Source organism: Salvelinus alpinus, chromosome 7, assembly GCF_045679555.1.
Source record: "Salvelinus alpinus chromosome 7, SLU_Salpinus.1, whole genome shotgun sequence".
Classification (NCBI taxonomy): Eukaryota; Metazoa; Chordata; class Actinopteri; order Salmoniformes; family Salmonidae; genus Salvelinus; species Salvelinus alpinus.
The window spans coordinates 64171566-64186323 of NC_092092.1; the positions used below are offsets into that span (position 1 = coordinate 64171566).

The following is a 14758-nucleotide window of genomic DNA, read 5'->3' on the forward strand; positions in this document are numbered from 1 at the left end:
ACTCTCTCTAACTCTACATGTCTCCCTATGGAATACTGCCACTATCTCTAACTCTACATGTCTCCCTATGGAATACTGTCACTATCTCTAACTCTACATGTCTCCCTATGGAATACTGTCACTCTCTCTAACTCTACATGTCTCCCTATGGAATACTGTCACTATCTCTATCTCTACATGTCTCCCTATGGAATACTGTCACTATCTCTAACTATACATGTCTCCCTATGGAATACTGTCACTCTCTCTATCTCCACATGGCTCCTATGGAATACTGTCACTCTCTCTAACTCTACATGTCTCCCTATGGAATACTGTCACTATCTCTATCTCTACATGTCTCCCTATGGAATACTGTCACTCTCTCTATCTCTACATGTCTCCCTATGGAATACTGTCACTATCTCTAACTCCACATGTCTCCCTATGGAATACTGTCACTATCTCTATCTCTACATGTCTCCCTATGGAATACTGTCACTCTCTCTATCTCTACATGTCTCCCTATGGAATACTGTCACTATCTCTAACTATACATGTCTCCCTATGGAATACTGTCACTCTCTCTAACTATACATGTCTCCCTATGGAATACTGTCACTCTCTCTAACTCTACATGTCTCCCTATGGAATACTGTCACTCTCTCTAACTCTACATGTCTCCCTATGGAATACTGTCACTCTCTCTATCTCCACATGGCTCCTATGGAATACTGTCACTATCTCTATCTCTACATGTCTCCCTATGGAATACTGTCACTCTCTCTATCTCTACATGACTCCCTATGAAATACTGTCACTATCTCTAACTCTACATGTCTCCCTATGGAATACTGTCACTCTCTCTATCTCTACATGACTCCCTATGGAATACTGTCACTATCTCTAACTCTACATGACTCCCTATGGAATACTGTCACTCTCTCTAACTCCACATGGCTCCTATGGAATACTGTCACTATCTCTATCTCTACATGTCTCCCTATGGAATACTGTCACTCTCTCTAACTCTACATGTGTCCCTATGGAATACTGTCACTCTCTCTAACTCTACATGTCTCCCTATGGAATACTGTCACTCTCTCTATCTCTACATGTCTCCCTATGGAATACTGTCACTATCTCTATCTCTACATGTCTCCCTATGGAATACTGTCACTCTCTCTAACTATACATGTCTCCCTATGGAATACTGTCACTATCTCTATCTCTACATGTCTCCCTATGGAATACTGTCACTATCTCTATCTCTACATGTCTCCCTATGGAATACTGTCACTCTCTCTAACTATACATGTCTCCCTATGGAATACTGTCACTATCTCTATCTCTACATGTCTCCCTATGGAATACTGTCACTCTCTCTAACTCTACATGTCTCCCTATGGAATACTGTCACTCTCTCTAACTCTACATGTCTCCCTATGGAATACTGTCACTCTCTCTATCTCTACATGTCTCCCTATGGAATACTGTCACTATCTCTATCTCTACATGTCTCCCTATGGAATACTGTCACTCTCTCTATCTCTACATGTCTCCCTATGGAATACTGTCACTCTCTCTAACTCTACATGTCTCCCTATGGAATACTGTCACTCTCTCTATCTCTACATGTCTCCCTATGGAATACTGTCACTATCTCTATCTCTACATGTCTCCCTATGGAATACTGTCACTCTCTCTAACTATACATGTCTCCCTATGGAATACTGTCACTCTGTCTATCTCTACATGTCTCCCTATGGAATACTGTCACTCTCTCTAACTCTACATGTCTCCCTATGGAATACTGTCACTCTCTCTATCTCTACATGTCTCCCTATGGAATACTGTCACTATCTCTAACTCTACATGTCTCCCTATGGAATACTGTCACTCTCTCTAACTCTACATGTCTCCCTATGGAATAGTGTCACTCTCTCTAACTCTACATGTCTCCCTATGGAATACTGTCACTCTCTCTAACTCTACATGTCTCCCTATGGAATACTGTCACTCTCTCTATCTCTACATGTCTCCCTATAGAATACTGTCACTATCTCTAACTCTACATGTCTCCCTATGGAATACTGTCACTCTCTCTAACTCTACATGTCTCCCTATGGAATACTGTCACTCTCTCTAACTCTACATGTCTCCCTATGGAATAGTGTCACTCTCTCTAACTCTACATGTCTCCCTATGGAATACTGTCACTCTCTCTAACTCTACATGTCTCCCTATGGAATACTGTCACTCTCTCTATCTCTACATGTCTCCCTATAGAATACTGTCACTATCTCTAACTCTACATGTCTCCCTATGGAATACTGTCACTCTCTCTAACTCTACATGTCTCCCTATGGAATACTGCCACTATCTCTAACTCTACATGTCTCCCTATGGAATACTGTCACTATCTCTAACTCTACAAGTCTCCCTATGGAATACTGTCACTCTCTCTAACTCTACATGTCTCCCTATGGAATACTGTCACTCTCTCTAACTATACATGTCTCCCTATGGAATACTGTCACTCTCTCTAACTCCACATGTCTCCCTATGGAATACTGTCACTCTCTCTAACTCCACATATCTCCCTATGGAATACTGTCACTCTCTCTAACTCTACATGTCTCCCTATGGAATACTGTCACTCTCTCTAACTCTACATGTCTCCCTATGGAATACTGTCACTATCTCTAACTATACATTTCTCCCTATGGAATACTGTCACTCTCTCTAACTCTACATGTCTCCCTATGGAATACTGTCACTCTCTCTAACTCTACATGTCTCCCTATGGAATACTGTCACTCTCTCTAACTATACATTTCTCCCTATGGAATACTGTCACTCTCTCTAACTCTACATGTCTCCCTATGGAATACTGTCACTATCTCTAACTCTACATGTCTCCCTATGGAATACTGTCACTCTCTCTAACTATACATGTCTCCCTATGGAATACTGTCACTCTCTCTAACTACACATGTCTCCCTATAGAATACTGTCACTATCTCTAACTATACATTTCTCCCTGTGGAATACTGTCACTCTCTCCAACTCCACGTGTCTCAAAATGCAATAATTTCACTCTCTCTATTTCTATATGTCTCACTATGGAAAACTATCAGTCTCTCTAACTATACATGTCTCCCTATGGAATACTGTCACTCTATCTATCTCCACATGTCTCCCTATGGAATACTGTCACTCTCTCTAACTCTTTTTGTCTCAATATGGAATACTGTCACTCTCTCTAACTATACATTTCTCCCTATGGAATACTGTCACTCTCTCTAACTCTTTTTGTCTCAATATGGAATACTGTCACTCTCTCTAACTCCACATGTCTCCCTATGGAATACTGTCACTCTCTCTAACTCCACATGTCTCCCTATGGAATACTGTCACTATCTCTAACTATACATGTCTCCCTATGGAATAATTTCACTCTCTCTAACTCTACATGTCTCCCTATGGAATAATTTCACTCTCTCTAACTCTACATGTCTCCCTATGGAATAATTTCACTCTCTCTAACTCTACATGTCTCCCTATGGAATACTGTCACTCTCTCTGACTATACATTTCTCCCTATGGAATACTGTCACTCTCTCTGACTATACATTTCTCCCTATGGAATACTGTCACTCTCTCTAACTATACATTTCTCCCTATGGAATACTGTCACTCTCTCTAACTATACATGTCTCCCTATGGAATACTGTCACTCTCTCTAACTCTACATGTCTCCCTATGGAATACTGTCACTCTCTCTAACTCCACATTTCTCCCTATGGAATACTGTCACTCTCTCTAACTCCACATGTTTCCCTATGGAATACTGTCACTCTCTCTAACTCCACATGTCTCTCTATGGAATACTGTCACTCTCTCTAACTCTACATGTCTCCCTATGGAATACTGTCACTCTCTCTAACTCCACATGTCTCTCTATGGAATACTGTCACTCTCTCTAACTCTACATGTCTCTCTATGGAATACTGTCACTATCTCTACCTCTACATGTCTCCCTATGGAATACTGTCACTCTCTCTATCTCTACATGTCTCCCTATGGAATACTGTCACTCTCTCTAACTCCACATGTCTCTCTATGGAATACTGTCACTCTCTCTAACTCTAAAATGTCTCCCTATGGAATACTGTCACTCTCTCTAACTCCACATGTCTCTCTATGGAATACTGTCACTCTCTCTAACTCTAAAATGTCTCCCTATGGAATACTGTCACTCTCTCTAACTATACATTTCTCCCTATGGAATACTGTCACTCTCTCTAACTCTACATGTCTCCCTATGGAATACTGTCACTCTCTCTAACTCTACATGTCTCTCTATGGAATACTGTCACTCTCTCTAACTATACATTTCTCCCTATGGAATACTGTCACTCTCTCTAACTCTACATGTCTCCCTATGGAATACTGTCACTCTCTCTTACTCCACATGTCTCCCTATGGAATACTGTCACTCTCTCTAACTATACATGTCTCCCTATAGAATACTGTCACTATCTATAACTATACATTTCTCCCTATGGAATACTGTCACTCTCTCCAACTCCACGTGTCTCAAAATGCAATAATTTCACTCTCTCTATTTCTATATGTCTCACTATGGAAAACTATCACTCTCTCTAACTATACATGTCTCCCTATGGAATACTGTCACTCTATCTATCTCCACATGTCTCCCTATGGAATACAGCCACGCTCTCTAACTCTACATGTCTCCCTATGGAATACTGTCACTCTCTCTAACTCAACATGTCTCCCTATGGAATACTGTCACTCTCTCTAACTCTACATGACTCCCTATGGAATACTGTCACTATCTCTAACTATACATTTCTCCCTATGGAATACTGTCACTCTCTCTAACTCCACATGTCTCCCTATGGAATACTGTCACTCTCTCTAACTCCACATGTCTCCCTATGGAATACTGTCACTCTCTCTAACTCCACATGTCTCCCTATGGAATACTGTCACTATCTCTAACTATACATTTCTCCCTATGGAATACTGTCACTCTCTCTAACTCCACATGTCTCCCTATGGAATACTGTCACTCTCTCTAACTCCACATGTCTCCCTATGGAATACTGTCACTCTCTCTAACTCCACATGTCTCCCTATGGAATACTGTCACTATCTCTAACTATACATTTCTCCCTATGGAATACTGTCACTCTCTCTAACTCCACATGTCTCCCTATGGAATACTGTCACTCTCTCTAACTCCACATGTCTCCCTATGGAATAGTGTCACTCTCTCTAACTCTACATGTCTCCCTATGGAATACTGTCACTCTCTCTAACTCCACATGTCTCCCTATGGAATAATGTCACTCTCTCTAACTCTACATGTCTCCCTATGGAATACTGTCACTCTCTCTAACTCTACATGTCTCCCTATGGAATACTGTCACTCTCTCTAACTCTACATGTCTCTCTATGGAATACTGTCACTCTCTCTAACTCCACATTTCTCCCTATGGAATACTGTCACTCTCTCTAACTCCACATGTTTCCCTATGGAATACTGTCACTCTCTCTAACTCCACATGTCTCTCTATGGAATACTGTCACTCTCTCTAACTCTACATGTCTCCCTATGGAATACTGTCACTCTCTCTAACTCCACATGTCTCTCTATGGAATACTGTCACTCTCTCTAACTCTACATGTCTCTCTATGGAATACTGTCACTATCTCTATCTCTACATGTCTCCCTATGGAATACTGTCACTCTCTCTATCTCTACATGTCTCCCTATGGAATACTGTCACTCTCTCTAACTCCACATGTCTCTCTATGGAATACTGTCACTCTCTCTAACTCTAAAATGTCTCCCTATGGAATACTGTCACTCTCTCTAACTCCACATGTCTCTCTATGGAATACTGTCACTCTCTCTAACTCTAAAATGTCTCCCTATGGAATACTGTCACTCTCTCTAACTATACATTTCTCCCTATGGAATACTGTCACTCTCTCTAACTCTACATGTCTCCCTATGGAATACTGTCACTCTCTCTAACTCTACATGTCTCTCTATGGAATACTGTCACTCTCTCTAACTATACATTTCTCCCTATGGAATACTGTCACTCTCTCTAACTCTACATGTCTCCCTATGGAATACTGTCACTCTCTCTTACTCCACATGTCTCCCTATGGAATACTGTCACTCTCTCTAACTATACATGTCTCCCTATAGAATACTGTCACTATCTATAACTATACATTTCTCCCTATGGAATACTGTCACTCTCTCCAACTCCACGTGTCTCAAAATGCAATAATTTCACTCTCTCTATTTCTATATGTCTCACTATGGAAAACTATCACTCTCTCTAACTATACATGTCTCCCTATGGAAAACTGTCACTCTATCTATCTCCACATGTCTCCCTATGGAATACAGCCACGCTCTCTAACTCTACATGTCTCCCTATGGAATACTGTCACTCTCTCTAACTCAACATGTCTCCCTATGGAATACTGTCACTCTCTCTAACTCTACATGACTCCCTATGGAATACTGTCACTATCTCTAACTATACATTTCTCCCTATGGAATACTGTCACTCTCTCTAACTCCACATGTCTCCCTATGGAATACTGTCACTCTCTCTAACTCCACATGTCTCCCTATGGAATACTGTCACTCTCTCTAACTCCACATGTCTCCCTATGGAATACTGTCACTATCTCTAACTATACATTTCTCCCTATGGAATACTGTCACTCTCTCTAACTCCACATGTCTCCCTATGGAATACTGTCACTCTCTCTAACTCCACATGTCTCCCTATGGAATACTGTCACTCTCTCTAACTCCACATGTCTCCCTATGGAATACTGTCACTATCTCTAACTATACATTTCTCCCTATGGAATACTGTCACTCTCTCTAACTCCACATGTCTCCCTATGGAATACTGTCACTCTCTCTAACTCCACATGTCTCCCTATGGAATAGTGTCACTCTCTCTAACTCTACATGTCTCCCTATGGAATACTGTCACTCTCTCTAACTCCACATGTCTCCCTATGGAATAATGTCACTCTTTCTAACTCTACATGTCTCCCTATGGAATACTGTCACTCTCTCTAACTCTACATGTCTCCCTATGGAATACTGTCACTCTCTCTAACTCTACATGACTCCCTATGGAATACTGTCACTATCTCTAACTATACATTTCTCCCTATGGAATAGTGTCACTCTCTCTAACTCCACATGTCTCCCTATGGAATAGTGTCACTCTCTCTAACTCCACATTTCTCCCTATGGAATACTGTCACTCTCTCTAACTCCACATTTCTCCCTATGGAATACTGTCACTCTCTCTAACTCCACATGTCTCCCTATGGAATACTGTCACTCTCTCTAACTCCACATTTCTCCCTATGGAATACTGTCACTCTCTCTAACTCCACATTTCTCCCTATGGAATACTGTCACTCTCTCTAACTCCACATGTCTCCCTATGGAATACTGTCACTCTCTCTAACTCCACATTTCTCCCTATGGAATACTGTCACTCTCTCTAACTCCACATATCTCCCTATGGAATACTGTCACTCTCTCTAACTCTACATGTCTCCCTATGGAATACTGTCACTCTCTCTAACTCCACATGTCTCCCTATGGAATACTGTCACTCTCTCTAACTCCACATTTCTCCCTATGGAATACTGTCACTCTCTCTAACTCCACATATCTCCCTATGGAATACTGTCACTCTCTCTAACTCTACATGTCTCCCTATGGAATACTGTCACTCTCTCTATCTCCACATTTCTCCCTATGGAATACTGTCACTCTCTCTAACTCTACATGTCTCCCTATGGAATACTGTCACTCTCTCTATCTCCACATATCTCCCTATGGAATACTGTCACTCTCTCTAACTCTACATGTCTCCCTATGGAATACTGCCACTCTCTCTAACTCCACATTTCTCCCTATGGAATACTGTCACTCTCTCTAACTCCACATGTCTCCCTATGGAATACTGTCACTCTCTCTAACTCTACATTTCTCCCTATGGAATACTGTCACTCTCTCTAACTCCACATGTCTCCCTATGGAATACTGTCACTCTCTCTAACTCCACATGTCTCCCTATGGAATACTGTCACTCTCTCTAACTATACATGTCTCCCTATGGAATACTGTCACTCTCTCTAACTCTACATGTCTCCCTATGGAATACTGTCACTCTCTCTAACTCCACATATCTCCCTATGGAATACTGTCACTCTCTCTAACTCTACATGTCTCCCTATGGAATACTGTCACTCTCTCTAACTCTACATGTCTCAATATGGAATACTGTCACTCTCTGTAACTCTACATGTCAACACAACCATAACAAAAAGCTCACATACTTACAGTATGTATCCTTTAAGAAGTCGAGGGAGAATGAAATAGCAAAAGTGACTCACGTTTAAGAGTTTTGCCCACACAGCTCTTTATGTATTGACACTGGCTTGGTGATCGACAGTCAATTATACAGTAGATATATTCTAGTCAGAAGTGAAGGTTGCAGAGCACAGGAGTGCTGAGGGATGATTCTTTCCCCAGGTTATCAAACTGACTGAACAGCAGTTCAGCATCAGAGTGTGTTGTTATACCATAGTCACTGCATGCCATGCTGCTAACTCAACCACCAAGGGACTGGGATCACAATCGACCACCCAGTAGGAGGCTCTCTTTTAACGAGAAAACAGCTACTCTATAAAACTCTCAGAGCAGGATTATTCAAATTGGGGCTGACTTATTTAGTCTAATGCAACTAGGTGATAAGGTGCTAAGCACAAGAAAGAACATGATTTGCTTTGGCTAGAGCAGCATGAGAGAGAGGGAGAGGAGAGAGAGATAGTTAACCACACTGTTCTGTTCTGTTCACAAACACACACCGAGAGAGACAGAGAGAGAGACCGAGAGGGAGAGAGACAGCTCTAGTGAAGAAAGAGAGACAGAGACAGAGAGGGAGAGAGACAGCTCTAGTGAAGAAAGAGAGACAGAGACAGAGAGGGAGAGAGACAACTCTAGTGAAGAAAGAGAGACAGAGACAGAGAGGGAGAGAGACAGCTCTAGTGAAGAAAGAGAGACAGAGACAGAGAGGGAGAGAGACAGCTCTAGTGAAGAAAGAGAGACAGAGACAGAGAGGGAGAGAGACAACTCTAGTGAAGAAAGAGAGACAGAGACAGAGAGGGAGAGAGACAGCTCTAGTGAAGAAAGAGAGACAGAGCCAGAGAGGGAGAGAGGGAGAGGAGAGAAAGATAGTAAATTCAGACCAGACTGTTCTGTTCACAGATAGACAGACAGAGAGGAAGAGAGGGAGAGAGGGAGAGAGCTTTAGTAAAGAAAGAGACAGAGGAAAAATATATAAAGCAATAGCTGTATTAACCTGAGCTGCAGACAGACAGACAGCCAGACAGACAGCCAGCCAGACAGCCAGCCAGCCAGCCAGACAGACAGACAGACAGACAGACAGACAGACAGACAGACAGACAGACAGACAGACAGACAGACAGACAGACAGACAGACAGACAGACAGACAGACAGACGGACGGACGGACGGACGGACGGACGGACGGACGGAGGGCGGGCGGGCGGGCGGGCGGGCGGGCGGGCGGGCGGGCGGGCGGGAGGGAGGGAGGGAGCTGATCGTAGGGAGAAACTAACCTGAGCTGGCGGTCCTTGCAGACAGACAGACAGACAGACAGACAGACAGACAGACAGACAGACAGACAGACAGACAGACAGACAGACAGACAGACAGACAGACAGGGAGGGAGGGAGGGAGGGAGGGAGGGAGGGAGGGAGGGAGGGAGGGAGGGAGGGAGGGAGGGAGGGAGGGAGGGAGGGAGGGAGGGAGGGAGGGAGGGAGGGAGGGAGGGAGGGAGGGAGGGAGGGAGGGAGGGCCTAACCTGAGCTGGCGGTCCATACAGACAGACAGACAGACAGACAGACAGACAGACAGACAGACAGACAGACAGACAGACAGACAGACAGACAGACAGACAGACAGACAGACGGAGGGAGGGAGGGAGGGAGCAGGACGTAGGGAGAGACTAACCTGAGCTGGCGGTCCTTGCAGACAGCCGTCATGACCAGGAGGTTCCCCAGAACACTCATGAGCATCACCAGGGACAGGAAGCAGATGAGAGCAATGCTCTTCGGCATGCTGTTGCTGTGGTTACGACAGGAGAGGGGACAACCAGTCAGTGAATATATAAAAAACAAGCCAAGATTAATAACTGATTGGAAAGTTATTTAAATGTGGAATACATAACCTTCCATTTCTGAATATATACGTAAATGTCAACCAGACAAATTAGTACACATTCTGGGTTATTGGAATGTCATACCTGTTACAAGTAAAAGTTTGTTTTGACGCTATAATTGATAGTGAGTTGAAATGACGTATTTGTTCAGAATTGCAGAGTGTACTGTAAATCAGGGTTTTCCAAACTCGATCCTGGCCCCCCCTGGGTGTACGTTTTGGGTTTTGCCCTAGCACTACACAGATGACTCAAATAATCAAAGCTTGATGATGAGTTGGTTATTTGAATCAGCTGTGTAGTGCTAGGGCAAAAAAAACTACAACTGGTTATGTCACCTTTGTCCCCATGGTAACATGACAGTGTGGGCAGGCATTGTCCAGAAAACTCTGCCAGAATCCAGGCTAATTTGTCATGTATGTAATACAAGGTAAGTAGCTGTCACGATAATGATTTAAAGCCCTCAAAATGATTGGTATGCTTGTGAATGTTTGACAATTGTAATACATTACTGTAATCCCTTGACGTTTGTGGTTTTCACACTCCAGGTTTTACAATCTACAGTATTCACACAAGACGTCACTCCTACAGTAGTCACTCCTGGTAGTTTATACAGAAAATAGTAGAATACATGTATCAACCCAGCTTTACAATATTTCAAAATGGTTCAGGTATCATTTTCAGATCAATCTTATTTGCTGCCTTCATTTTTGCCTTCATTATGTTATGTCTGTAACAGTCCTGACCTGTTTTATGTTGTTTTTATGTGTTTTGGTCAGGGCATGTGTTTTGGGTGGGCAGTCTATGTTATCTGTTTCTATGTTGTTTTTGGTTTGCCTGGTATGGCTCTTGATTAGAGGCAGGTGGTTTGCGTTTTCCTCTAATCAAGAGTCATATTTAGGTAGGGCATTCTCACTGTTTGTTTGTGGGTGATTGTCTCCTGTGTCGTCGAATGTATGTACCATATGGGACTGTTTGGCTGTTCGTTTATTTTGATGTCGTCTGTTTCCTGTCCGTGAGTTTACGTTTAGTTATGCAAGTTTATGTTCAGGTTTCGTCAACGTCGTTTTCTTGTTTTGTATATTTGAAAGTGTTTTGTTTCGTGTTGCCGTCGGTTTAAATAAAAGATGGCTTATTTCCCAAATGCTGCATTTTGGTCTGATGATCCTTCTCTCCTCTCCTCGTCCGAGGATGAGGAGGGAGACAGCCCTTACAGAATCACCCACCACGCTAAGACCAAGCGGCAAGGGAATGCTCAACAGAGCAACAAGGACTCCTGGACTTGGGAGGAGATCCTGGATGGTAGAGGACCTTGGGCTCAGCCAGGGGAATATCGCCGTCCCAAGGAGGAGTTGGAAGCAGCGAAGGCTGAGAGGCGCTGGTATGAGGAGGCAGCGCGTCGACGCGGTTGGGAGCCCGTGAGTCAGACCCAAAAATTTCTTGGGGGGGGCACACGAGGAGTGTGGCAAAGCCGGGTAGGATACCCGAGCCAACTCCCCGTGCTTACCGTGGAGGTAGAAGGCGTCGTACTGGTAAGACACCGTGTTATGCGGTAAAGCGCACGGTGTCCCCAGTACGCGTGCTTAGCCCAGTGCGGGCTATTCCACCTTGCCGCACTGGGAGGGCTAAGTTGGGCATCGAGCTGGATGTCATGAAGCCGGCCCAACGCATCTGGCCACCAGTGCGTCTCCTCGGGCCGGCATACATGGCACCAGCCTTACGAATGGTGTCCCCGGTTTGCCAGTATAGCCCAGTGCGGGCTATTCCACCTCGCCGCACTGGTAGGGCTACGGGCACCATTCAACCTGGTAAGGTTGGGCAGGCTCGGTGCTCAAGAGCACGTGTCCTCCTTCACGGTCCGGTAGACCCGGTGCCACCTCCATGTACCAGTCCTCCGGTGGCAGCCCCCCGTACCAGGCTGTCTCTCCGGGTTCTCTCTCCAGCTGTTTCCTCCTCTCCAGCGCAGCCAGTGCCTAGACCACGCACCAGGCTGTCTCTCCTTCTCCTCCCTACAGAGCCGTCCTGCCATGACCAGCCAGAGCCGTCCTGCCATGATCAGCCAGAGCCGTCCTGCCATGACCAGCCAGAGCCGTCCTGCCATGACCAGCCAGAGCCGTCCTGCCATGACCAGCCAGAGCCGTCCTGCCATGACCAGCCAGAGCCGTCCTGCCATGACCAGCCAGAGCCGTCCTGCCATGACCAGCCAGAGCCGTCCTGCCATGACCAGCCAGAGCCGTCCTGCCATGACCAGCCAGAGCCGTCCTGCCATGACCAGCCAGAGCCGTCCAGCCGGGACCTGCCAGAGTCCCTCAGCCGGGACCTGCCAGAGTCCCTCAGCCGGGACCTGCCAGAGTCCCTCTGCCGGGATCTGCCAGAGTCCCTCTGCCGGGATCTGCCAGAGTCCCTCTGCCGGGATCTGCCAGAGTCCCTCTGCCGGGATCTGCCAGAGTCCCTCTGCCGGGATCTGCCAGAGTCCCTCTGCCGGGATCTGCCAGAGTCCCTCTGCCGGGATCTGCCAGAGTCCCTCTGCCGGGATCTGCCAGAGTCCCTCTGCCGGGATCTGCCAGAGTCCCTCTGCCGGGATCTGCCAGAGTCCCTCTGCCGGGATCTGCCAGAGTCCCTCTGCCGGGATCTGCCAGAGTCCCTCTGCCGGGATCTGCCAGAGTCCCTCTGCCGGGATCTGCCAGAGTCCCTCTGCCGGGATCTGCCAGAGTCCCTCAGCCGGGACCTGCCCCTTGTCCCGGTGCTGCCCCTTGTCCCGGTGCTGCCCCTTGTCCCGGTGCTGCCCCTTGTCCCGGTGCTGCCCCTTGTCCCGGTGCTGCCCCTTGTCCCGGTGCTGCCCCTTGTCCCGGTGCTGCCCCTTGTCCCGGTGCTGCCCCTTGTCCCGGTGCTGGCCGTTCATTTAGGGGATGTTAGTTTTAGGGTGGTCATTGGGAGGGGAAGACAGAAGCGGGGAGTGACTATGGTGGTGTGGGGACAGCGTCCAGAGCCGGAGCCACCACCGTGGTCAACTGCCCACCCAGACCCTCCCCTGGACTTTGTGCTGGTGCGCCCGGCGTTCGCACCTTGAGGGGGGGGTTCTGTAACGGTCCTGACCTGTTTTATGTTGTTTTTGTATGTGTTTAGGTCAGGGCATGTGTTTTGGGTGGGCAGTCTATGTTATCTGTTTCTATGTTGGTTGTGGTTGCCTGGTATGGCTCTTAATTAGAGGCAGGTGTTTTGCGTTCTCCTCTAATTAAGAGTCATATTTAGGTAGGGTGTTCTCACTGTTTGTTTGTGGGTGATTGTCTCCTGTGATGTTTTCGTGTTGTCGATGTATATTCACAAACGGGACTGTTTGGCTGTTCGTTTTGTTTCGATGTCGTCTGTTGCCTGTTCGTGAGTTTACGTTTCAGTTATGTAAGTTTATGTTCAGGTTTTCGTTCTATGTAGTTTTGTTATTTTGTAAGTTTTGAAAGTGTTTGTTTTTCGTGTTGCCATCATTCTTCAGTTTTGTCGTTTATAAAATAAAGATGGCTTATTTCCCTGACTCCGCATATTGGTCAGAAGATCCTTCTCTCCTCACCTCATCCGAGGATGAGGAAAGCGACAGCCGTAACAATGTCACTTTACCTCACTTAAGAATTTGTCTATCACCAAATTGTTAATGTAGCTACTTCCCAAATAGGAATGCCCACAGCATTACAAAAACTTTAGAAGGAAATGTATTACTGAACAAAAATATAAAGGCAACATGTAAAGTGTTGGTACCATGTTTCATGAGCTGAAATAGAAGATTCCAGAAATGTTCCAGACGAACAAAAAGCTTATTTCTCAAAAAAATGTTGTGCACAAGTTTGTTTACATTCCTGTTAGTAAAAGTATTTCTCCTTTGCCAAGATAATCCATCCACCTGACAGGTGTGGCGTATCGAAAAGCTGATTAAACAGCATGATCATTGCACAGGTGCAGCTTGTGCTGGACACAATAAAAGGCCACTCTAAAATGTGAAGTTTTGTCACACAACACAATACCACCAATGTCTCAAGTTTTGAGTGAGCATGCAATTGGCATGCTGGCTGCAGGAATGTCCACCAGAGCTGTTGCCAGAGAATTTGTTAATTTCTATACCATAAGCCACCTCCAAAGTCGTTTTAGAGAATTTGGCAGTACGTCCAACCGGCCTCACAACCGCAGACCACGTGTAACCACGCCAGCCCAGGACCTCCACATCCAGCTTCTTCACCTGCAGGATTGCCTGAGACCAGCCACCCGGACAGCTGATGAAACTGAGGAGTATTTCTGTAATAAAGCCCTTTTTTGTGGAAAACTCATTCTGATTGGCTGGGCCTGGCTCCCAAGTGGGTGAGCCTTTGCCCTCCCAGGCCCACCCCTGGCTGCGCCCCTGCCCAGTCATGTGAAATCCATAGATTAGGGCCTAATGAATTTATTTCAATTGACTGA

At 45.5% G+C, this 14758-nt stretch overlaps 1 protein-coding gene across 1 annotated transcript in view; it reads right to left on the bottom strand.

Moving 5' to 3' along the window:
* The window catches only part of LOC139581468 (5-hydroxytryptamine receptor 4-like), a 146698-nt gene that overhangs the window by 84673 nt on the left and 47267 nt on the right, over nt 1–14758 (bottom strand). Inside the window, exon 3 of the mRNA XM_071411254.1 lies at nt 10111–10224. Within this exon, the coding sequence (XP_071267355.1) occupies nt 10111–10224 (114 nt within the window). The remainder of the gene's footprint in view (nt 1–10110; nt 10225–14758) is intronic.